At 49.0% G+C, this 10,000-nt stretch overlaps 1 protein-coding gene across 1 annotated transcript in view; it reads left to right on the top strand.

Moving 5' to 3' along the window:
- The window catches only part of agbl5 (AGBL carboxypeptidase 5), a 20,815-nt gene that overhangs the window by 6,225 nt on the left and 4,590 nt on the right, over positions 1 to 10,000 (top strand). Inside the window, exons 6-13 of the mRNA XM_030782536.1 lie at positions 1 to 125; positions 1,130 to 1,308; positions 1,415 to 1,937; positions 2,414 to 2,583; positions 2,816 to 2,951; positions 3,933 to 4,120; positions 4,462 to 4,700; positions 5,922 to 6,128. The exon at positions 1 to 125 is cut by the window's left edge and continues 53 nt beyond it. Coding sequence (XP_030638396.1) covers positions 1 to 125; positions 1,130 to 1,308; positions 1,415 to 1,937; positions 2,414 to 2,583; positions 2,816 to 2,951; positions 3,933 to 4,120; positions 4,462 to 4,700; positions 5,922 to 6,128 — 1,767 coding nt within the window. The remainder of the gene's footprint in view (positions 126 to 1,129; positions 1,309 to 1,414; positions 1,938 to 2,413; positions 2,584 to 2,815; positions 2,952 to 3,932; positions 4,121 to 4,461; positions 4,701 to 5,921; positions 6,129 to 10,000) is intronic.

The raw sequence follows: 10,000 nt of genomic DNA, 5'->3' as shown, positions 1-10,000 counted from the left end.
GACACAGGGTGGACCTACTGACCATCTCCTCCTGTCACGGCATTCAGGAGGACAGAGAGCCCAGACTGGACAGACTCTTCCCTGACCACAGCACCCCACGTCCACACCGGTTCACAGGAAAACGGGTAAACTCACACACAGACACACATATCATACACACTCATACTCAAACCCACACACACACGCACTCTCTCTCACACACACACACATTCTCTCATTCTCATACAGTCACACACTCATTGACGCACGCACACATAAACACACTCACTGACCCACACACACACACACTATCCCAATCCCACACCGCAAACGGGAAAACGGGAAAACACCTACACACAGTGGGTGTAGGTGTTTGTAGTGGATGACTCTGATGGGCGTGTCTGTCTGTAGGTGTTTGTAGTGGATGACTCTGATGGGCGTGTCTGTCTGTAGGTGTTTGTTGTGGGTAACTCTGATGGGCGTGTCTTTCTGTAGGTGTTTGTAGTGGATGACTCTGATGGGCGTGTCTGTCTGTAGGTGTTTGTTGTGGGTGACTCTGATGGGCGTGTCTGTCTGTAGGTGTTTGTAGTGGATGACTCTGATGGGCGTGTCTGTCTGTAGGTGTTTGTAGTGGATGACTCTGATGGGCGTGTCTGTCTGATGGGTGTGTCTGTCTGTAGGTGTTTGTTGTGGGTGACTCTGATGGGTGTGTCTGTCTGATGGGCGTGTCTGTCTGTAGGTGTTTGTTGTGGGTGACTCTGATGGGCGTGTCTGTCTGATGGGTGTATCTGTCTGTAGGTGTTTGTTGTGGGTGACTCTGATGGGTGTGTCTGTCTGATGGGCGTGTCTGTCTGGTGGGCGTGTCTGTCTGATGGGCGTGTCTGTCTGTAGGTGTTTGTTGTGGGTGACTGATGGGCGTGTCTGTCTGATGGGCGTGTCTGTCTGATGGGCGTGTCTGTCTGTAGGTGTTTGTTGTGGATGACTCTGATGGGCGTGTCTGTCTGTAGGTGTTTGTTGTGGGTGACTCTGATGGGCGTGTCTGTCTGTAGGTGTTTGTTGTGGATGACTCTGATGGGCGTGTCTGTCTGTAGGTGTTTGTTGTGGATGACTCTGATGGGCGTGTCTGTCTGATGGGCGTGTCTGTCTGTAGGTGTTCTTCCTGAGCAGTCGTGTGCATCCTGGTGAAACTCCCTCCAGCTTTGTCTTCAACGGTTTCCTCAGCTTCATCTTAAACCGGGAGGACCCCCGCGCCCAGACGCTCCGCAGGCTGTTCGTCTTCAAACTCATCCCCATGCTCAACCCAGACGGGGTCGTCAGAGGTCACTACAGGTCAGACAGTGGTAACCATGGTGATCCCCGTTTACAGCTCTGAGGTGAGATTTTTAGGCAGCGCATTGAGTCCGGCTGATGAAACTTTGTCCCCGTGTGTGTGCAGGACTGACTCTCGGGGAGTGAATCTGAACAGACAGTACCTGAACCCCAGTCCAGACCTCCACCCCTCCATCTATGGAGCCAAAACCCTGTTACTGTTCCACCACCAGCAGGGCTGCTCCGGCCCCGCCCTGCCCGCACACAGCCCCCTCAGTGCCAAGACCTTCAACCAGCCCAACACAGAGAGCCCCCTCAGCCTCAACCAGCCCAACACAGAGACCCCCCTCAGCCTCAACCAACGCAATGAGGACCAACAGCACGAGATCACCACCCACGACCTCCCCGAAATCTCCATGCAAACAGAGGAGAGCTGGGAGAAGGGCGGAGTCAAGAAAGAGGTGGAGCTCTGTAATGAGAATGAACTGGTTGTGACAAAGAGCGAAGCCCCTCCCATTCCGGGCCCCTCCCCTACAGAGCCCGTCACTTCCCAGAAGAGTGGAGTGGCCTATTACATTGACCTGCATGGCCACGCCTCCAAACGAGGCTGTTTCATGTACGGGAACAACCTGCCCGATGAAAGTCAGCAGGTCTGTGTCTGTGTCTGTGTGTGTGTGCGTCTTTGTCTGTGTGTGTATATATATATGTGTGTGTCTGTGTCTGTGTCACCCTGGCCTAAACACCCACCCAGGGGAAGAGGATCTGTCTGTCTGTCTGTCTGTGGTTCTATCTGTGGTCTGTTTAGTAGAGTTTATTTGTCTGTCTGATCCGTGAAAAGGTCTCTTTGTAAAGGTTTTAAATCAGAGTTTTATTCACTGAAGACACTATCGTTTTTTTTTAATGTGATAAACATTAGAGCAAATCTGTGGTCTGAGAGCCGAATGTTCAGAACCCTGGGAATCTGAACGAGTGTCATTTTTACTGGCATCTTTATAGTGTGTGTCTGGGTATCTATGGCAACCAAAAAACAAACTGAACTGCACAACTCTCATCTAACTACCCCCCCCCCCCCCTCTCTCTCTCTCTCTGTCTCTCTGTGTGTGCGTGCGTGCGTGTGCGTGTGTAGGTGGAGAATCTGCTCTATCCAAAGCTGATCTCGGTGAATTCGCCTCACTTTGACTTTCTTGGCTGTAATTTTTCGGAGAAGAACATGTACGCTCGGGACAAGCGTGACGGTCAGTCGAAGGAGGGCAGCGGTCGAGTGGCCATCCATAAGGCTATTGGTCTGGTGCACAGGTAACCCGCAGCCCAGCAGCACTGTCCACTCACACTCAACACACTCAACACACATAACTCTGACAGACCTTAATTTTAACTCTATTACCGTCACAAGTCAGTTCGTAATGCGTATTCTCACTGGATCAACAGTCAATAAATTCATACACACTCACATAACAGACAGACACATATTAGTAAACACACACAGACACAGGCTGAAAACTGAGTAGTGTATCCTGTCTGTCGTCAGTTACACTCTGGAGTGTAATTATAACACTGGTAGAGCAGTGAACAGCATTCCTCCTGCCTGCCATGACAACGGGAGAGCCACACCCCCTCCGCCACCGGCCTTCCCGCCCAAATACACCCCGGAGGTGTTTGAGCAGGTAAACACACCACAGCGCACACCTGATTTACACACACACACGCACAGCACACACCTGATTTACACACACCCACAGTACACACCTGACTTACACACACCCACAGTACACACCTGATTTACACACACACACCCACAGTACACACCTGACTTACACACACCCACAGTACACACCTGACTTACACACACACACGCACAGCACACACCTGATTTACACACACCCACAGTACACACCTGACTTACACACACCCACAGTACACACCTGATTTACACACACACACCCACAGTACACACCTGACTTACACACACCCACAGTACACACCTGACTTACACACACACACGCACAGCACACACCTGATTTACACACACACACCCACAGTACACACCTGACTTACACACACCCACAGTGCACACCTGACTTACACACACACACCCACAGTGCACACCTGACTTACACACACACACCCACAGTGCACACCTGACTTACACACACACACGCACAGCACACACCTGACTTACACACACACACCCACAGTGCACACCTGACTTACACACACACACACGCACAGCACACACCTGATTTACACACACCCACAGTACACACCTGATTTACACACACCCACAGTACACACCTGACTTACACACACCCACAGTGCACACCTGACTTACACAAACACACCCACAGTACACACCTGACTTACACACACACACCCACAGCACACACCTGACTTACACACACACACACCCACAGCGCACACCTGACTTACACACACCCACAGTACACACCTGACTTACACACACACACCCACAGCACACACCTGATTTACACACACCCACAGTACACACCTGATTTACACACACACACAGTGCGCACCTGATACATCACCTGAAGCCTCAGTCTGGTGTTCCACGTAAAGAACATTCACCTACAGGTTTGTGTGTGTGTGTGTGTGTGTGTGTGTGTGTGTGTGTGTGTGTATGGCAGGTGGGTCGTGCTGTTGCCGTGGCAGCCCTGGACATGGAGGAGTGTAATCCGTGGCCTCGCTTGGTTCTGTCCGAACACAACAGCCTGGTGAACCTGCGTGCGTCTATTCTCAAACACGTCCGCAGCAGCAAAGACCTGGGCAACAACAAGAGGAACGGCTCCAAACCCTCCAGTCCCCCTAAACCCATGTACGCACCAGTTTAACCCAGTATAACCCAGTATAAACACAGCACCTGTGTCTTCACCCTCCACGTACAGATTATCCTGAAAAACAGAGTGGAGATGAAGAATTTGTTTGTCACTTTCTCTGTCTTTCTTCTCCTCTTGGGCTGTGGTTTTATAAACAAATGTTTTTGTTTGGCTGTGGTTTTATAAACAAGTGTTTTGTTTGGCTGTTGTTTTGTAAACAGGTGTTTTGTTTGGCTGTGGTTTTATAAACAAGTGTTTTGTTTGGCTGTGGTTTTATAAACAAGTGTTTTGTTTGGCTTTGGTTTTATAAACGGGTTTTTTGTTGTTCTGTGTTTGACAGGGGTTTGAGCAGCTCTGCGTCTGAGAACTCTCTGAGCAGGAGTCGTGGTAACAGCGTCTCCGTCGCTAACGGCATCAACAGCAGGAGTCGACAGACGTCGCCCCAGCTCAAGAGCTCCCCCAGTTTCACCTTCGGGTGTGCTAACTCCAGCCACACCCCTGCCACGCCCGGACTCCCTGCGCACTCCTGGAGTCCCGGCTCACACAAACCCGTCCACAGAGCTCAGGGACCAGACAGAGGTAAGTTTCACAGAGTCTGTGGGTGGGGCCACTGGGTGTGGCACAGACAGAGGCGAGAATTTCACAGTGTCTGTGGGCGGGGCCAGTGGGTGGGGCTCAGACAGAGGTGAGGGTTTCACAGTGTCTGTTGGCGGGGCCAGTGGGTGGGGCTCAGACAGAGGTGAGAGTTTCACAGTGTTTGTGGGCGGGGCCAGTGGGTGGGGCTCAGACAGAGGTGAGAGTTTCACAGTGTCTGTGGGCGGGGCCAGTGGGTGGGGCTCAGTCAGAGGTGAGAGTTTCACAGTGTCTGTTGGCGGGGCCAGTGGGTGGGGCTCAGACAGAGGTGAGAGTTTCACAGTGTCTGTGGGCGGGGCCAGTGGGTGGGGCTCAGACAGAGGTGAGAGTTTCACAGTGTCTGTGGGCGGGGCCAGTGGGTGGGGCTCAGACAGAGGTGAGAGTTTCACAGTGTCTGTGGGCGGGGCCAGTGGGCTGTGTATGTTTCTGGATGGTGTGTGGAGAGGAGCCAAGAGATGTAATGACTAATAGAGTTTTACTGAACGTTTCTGAACACATGAACTCAGTATTAGTTTCAGTGAACGTTTCTGAACACAAGAACAAGTGTTAGTTTGTTGTGTGTGTATGTGTGAGTGTATTGTCTGTGTGTGTATCTGTGAGTGTATGTCTGTGTGCATGTATCTATGAGTGTTTTGTCTGTGGATGTTGTATTGCTGTGGGCATGGGCTTGTGCGTGTGTGCGTGTGCATGTGTGTGTGTGTCTGTGTGTGTGTGTGTGTGTGCGTGTGTGTGTGTGTGTGCGTCTGTGTGCGTCTGTGTGTGTGTGAGTGTGTGTGTGTGTGTGTATCTGTGTGTATCTGTGTGAGTGACAGAGCTGTGTTTTCTCTGTGTGTGTGTGTGACAGAGCTGTGTTTTCTCTGTGTGTGTGTGTGTGTGTGAGTGACAGAGCTGTGTTTTCTCTGTGTGTGTGTGAGTGACAGAGCTGTGTTTTCTTTGTGTGTGTGTGTGTGTGTGACAGAGCTGTGTTTTCTCTCTGTCTGTGTGTGAGTGACAGAGCTGTGTTTTCTCTGTGTGTGTGTGTGAGTGACAGAGCTGTGTTTTCTCTGTGTGTGTGTGAGTGACAGAGCTGTGTTTTCTCTCTGTGTGTGTGTGAGTGACAGAGCTGTGTTTTCTCTGTGTGTGTGTGTGTGTGTGTGACAGAGCTGTGTTTTCTCTGTGTTCCTCTAGAATCAAAAGCTCAGGAGAAGAGACGTTCCCACCATTCACGCCCCTTACTGCGGTCTCCTAGCAACAGCCAGCCCGCCCCTTCACATCTCTCCCCTTCACCTTCGTCCTCATCTTCCTCCTCTCCCTCCTCCTCCTCCTCCTCCTCGGCGTGCGAGAGCGGCTGTGTCCCGGGGTCCGGGCCCCGCCCCTGCTCCATCAACGTGGCAGGTTTGTACTCCTTCCAGCCCAGCAGCTTCACACAGCTCCTGCCCCCCCTGCAGGCCGTCCAGCAGCCCGCGCCCGCGGCTCCAGCAGGCCGCCCACTCCCCGGCCTGTCGCAGTGACCCCGCCCCCTGGCCTGTCCCAGTGACCCCGCCCCCCGGCCTGTCGCAGTGACCACACACGCCGCCCGCGTTTCTGCACAAACGCTTTTATGCGTGAATGACTATGTGTCTGTGTGTGTGTGTGTTTGAGTGTGTGTGTACTTGAATGGTGCTAATCAAACTCAAAAGGGTCTTTAATTTCTGATGTGTTTTTTTTTTTTGTGTTTGCAAATTTTATTTTTTACAGTTGAAGCAGAAGGATGATTTTGATTTTCTGGCAGGTTTAAACTTTAACCTTTGTGTAGCACCTTCAGAATAACCAATGACATATTTGACCTGCCGACCCCGATATTTATCAGAGACTGAAATAAAACTGAGAAATGAGAAGAGGAGCAGGTCTCTGATTGGCCCGTTTGGTCTGTTGTAAAGTTTGGGAGAGTGGTGAGTTTGTTGTAAAGTTTGGGAGAGTGGTGAGTTTGTTGTAAAGTTTGGGAGAGTGATGAGTTTCAGTGATGGAAATGTTTGGTTACTCATCAGAGACGTTTGTAAACATGTGTTAGTACAGTGTGACTGTTCAATACATTATCAGATTCATTAGAATCAGTTGCCTGAACTGATCTGGGATCTGCCTGAGTAAATCTGAGGAGAGTTGTAGTGAATATACGTTGTTCTCTACTGAACCAAACTGACCAGTCTCCTCCTGTGGTCAGAGTACAGACGAGTTTATGGACATGCTGCTATTCCTCACACACGATCACTCACGGTCACTCACGGTCACTCCCACCTCATTCCCCTCATCCATGTCTCACCTCCAAAACAGGTCTTTCTTTTATTTTTATTTTAAGACATTGTTGTGGAATTTTGGACACTAAACAGTTTCTGAGCGCAACCGGTTCAGCCGCGTGTTTTTATCCTGTGCTGGTGACTTGTGTTGTTGTATTGCTGTTCCTGGTCGAGGCAAAGCCGTGTATTTCGGTGAGGGGAGAGGAGGGGTTGAGAGGGTTCAGGTGAAAGCGTTGGGTTTGGTTACTGGGGGGGTGAGGGTACACTTAACAAGGTTCAATTTTAATCTGTTATATAGCAGCAAGTAGGAAGGGTCAAAATGAATTTGGGTTAATGTATGACCTGGTTATTTCCTTTTAATCGTGTGAATATTTGCACTAACATATTTGAGAAATAGAATGTAGCTCAGAACATACACAGTGAACTGTCTTTTCTGTTCTTGCCTTTAGCAACGTTGAGAATGACGTGTGTGTGTGTGTGTGTGTGTGTGTGTGTGTACATCCATGCCTGAAACTAAAGCAGATTTGAGTCTGCGTGAGTGTTGTGCTGGTGTGAGACAGACTAAAGCAAAAGTGTGTGTGTGTGTGTGTCTGTGCACGTATGTGCATGTGTCTGTACATGATTTGTGTATATATGTGTTGTGTGTGTGTGTGCGCGCGCACACGCACATAGAATTGCAGATGAACTGTCCTTTATGAAATGCTTTTCTGAATTGGTGTCTCTAAGAGTGTGAGACTACATTTCCCATCAGCCCTCAGCCAGGTCCCTCACCGAATCTTAAAAGAAGCGACATTAGAGACAGGAGAGAAATGTCATTGGTATTTATTCCTGAGCTGACGTGTTTGTTTTCCACTGTGTGCCTTACATTATTTCTCTCACACATTCCCATTTCTGCTTCATTACTTTATCATTTTTATTCATTTCACTCTTCCTGTGAGCTCAAATGTTTGCTCTCAGCTCTGACCGAACTCCTGGTTCTAGACTACTACTTTAGAACAGTCAGAACAGTGGTCTATGTTCACCAGGCTTTGTTTTTAGGATTGTTTGAGTTGATGCGTAAGACAGTTTTCTGTGCTTCAGTCATGGCAGTGTGACAGTGCCTATAGAAAGCGTCTGTTAAATTCTCAGTGTGGTCTCATGTCCGTTTGGAGTCACAGATACACTGACTCCGCCGACATGTGTCGGACTGGATTCTTCTCATGTCCTGTTTTCAATACGGTATTTTCTCCACAGCAAAAAACATTTCCCCTCGGTTTTAGGGAGTGTCGAATAAAACTGTCCACAGCAGGTCTGAGACATCCTGGCCTAAAATCTGCCAGATCTGTGAGAGGCTGTAGGTTTTCTCTACACACGATACAGTCATGTCTCTCTGTGCGTTTGAATCTGTGTCTGTGAATGTGTGTAGTCCTCTCAGGTCAGTGGAGAACAGGGCAGTGCTCCTCCTGACACTGATAAATGATGGAGTTTAGTGTATGTGTCGTGGATTTAATATACAGTTTTATTATACTAAACCAGAACTGAACTGTGAGTAAGACAAACCCCTCCTCCTGTCCCCTGTCTCCACACCCATCTCTCTGTCTCTCTCTTATAGAACTGTCTGTCTTCTCCTGTCTCCCTCTCTCTCTCCTACATGACTGTCTGTCTCTCTCTGTCTGTCTCTTCCTGTTGCATTACTTTCTTATGTCTTTCCCTGTCTGTCTCTCTCTTCTGCAGCCTGGTTATGTCTTACAGCAAATACACACTGATTTACAGCACATTCCCCCACATGGGCTCCTGCTCACAGCTGTGTGGAGAGTGCTGTGTTAGAACACACGGCTGTGTGGAGAGTGCTGTGTTAGAACACACGGCTGTGTTAGAACACACGGCTGCGTGGAGAGTGCTGTGTTAGAACACACAGCTGCATGGCCAGTTTTTTAGCGTGTGATGGGTTGATGTCACAGATCTGTCAGCTGGTTACTGTTAGAACAGAAAGGCAAGTGTAATGCATCTGTGTTTGGAAAAATGTTGAGAAATCCAGTTGTACTGGTGGAGTAAAGAAGTCCAGTTGTACTGGTGGAGTAAAGAAGTCCAGTTGTACTGCAGGAGTGTAAAGTGTGGGCATTTTAACCTGCTCTGGTAACAAAACCTCAGAACCTTCATTACACGTGGAATGTGCTTGCAGGTGGTTGTGAAATAAGGCTCTGTTTCTTTGTCTGTGAATATTCTCCTCCTCTCTCTCCCCCTCTCTCTCCCTCTCTCTGTGGATGCCATTTCTCTGTTGTTGTTTTCTTTTGTGTGTGTGTGTGTGTGTGTGTGTCTGTGTGTGTGTGTATGTGTGTATGTGTCTGTCTGTCTGTCTGTCTATTGATCTGAGGGTATTTTCCCCTGTCTTGTCCTTGTTAATATTTGTGTTACAGACAATAAAACTGGTGATAAACTGATGTCAAATACAGACCGTGCTCTCCCTAGTCTCTTCATTTCTCTGTCTCTCACTCGTTTCTCTCTCCTTCTCTACAATTCAGTACATCTGCTCCACGTAACGCCAGCATATTCAGTACAGTTCAGTACATCTGCTCCACGTAACGCCAGCATATTCAGTACATCTGCTCCACGTAACGCTAGCATAGCCTGTACAGTTCAGTACATCTGCTCCATGTAACGCTAGCATAGTCTGTACAGTTCAGTACATCTGCTCCATGTAACGCTAGCATAGTCTGTACAGTTCAGTACATCTGCTCCACGTAACGCCAGCATATTCAGTACAGTTCAGTACATCTGCTCCACGTAACGCTAGCATAGTCTGTACAATTCAGTACATCTGCTCCACGTAACACTAGCATAGTCTGTACAGTTCAGTATATCTGCTCCACGTAACGCCAGCATATTCAGTACAGTTCAGTACATCTGCTCCATGTAACGCTAGCATAGCCTGTACAGTTCAGTACATCTGCTCCATGTAACGCTAGCATAGCCTGTACAGTTCAGTACATCTGCTCCATGTAACGCTAGCATAGT

The sequence above is a fragment of the Chanos chanos genome, chromosome 8, assembly GCF_902362185.1.
Source record: "Chanos chanos chromosome 8, fChaCha1.1, whole genome shotgun sequence".
Taxonomy (NCBI): domain Eukaryota; kingdom Metazoa; phylum Chordata; class Actinopteri; order Gonorynchiformes; family Chanidae; genus Chanos; species Chanos chanos.
The sequence above is the reverse complement of the archived record's forward strand: the minus strand, read 5'-3'. Positions and strand labels throughout refer to the sequence as shown.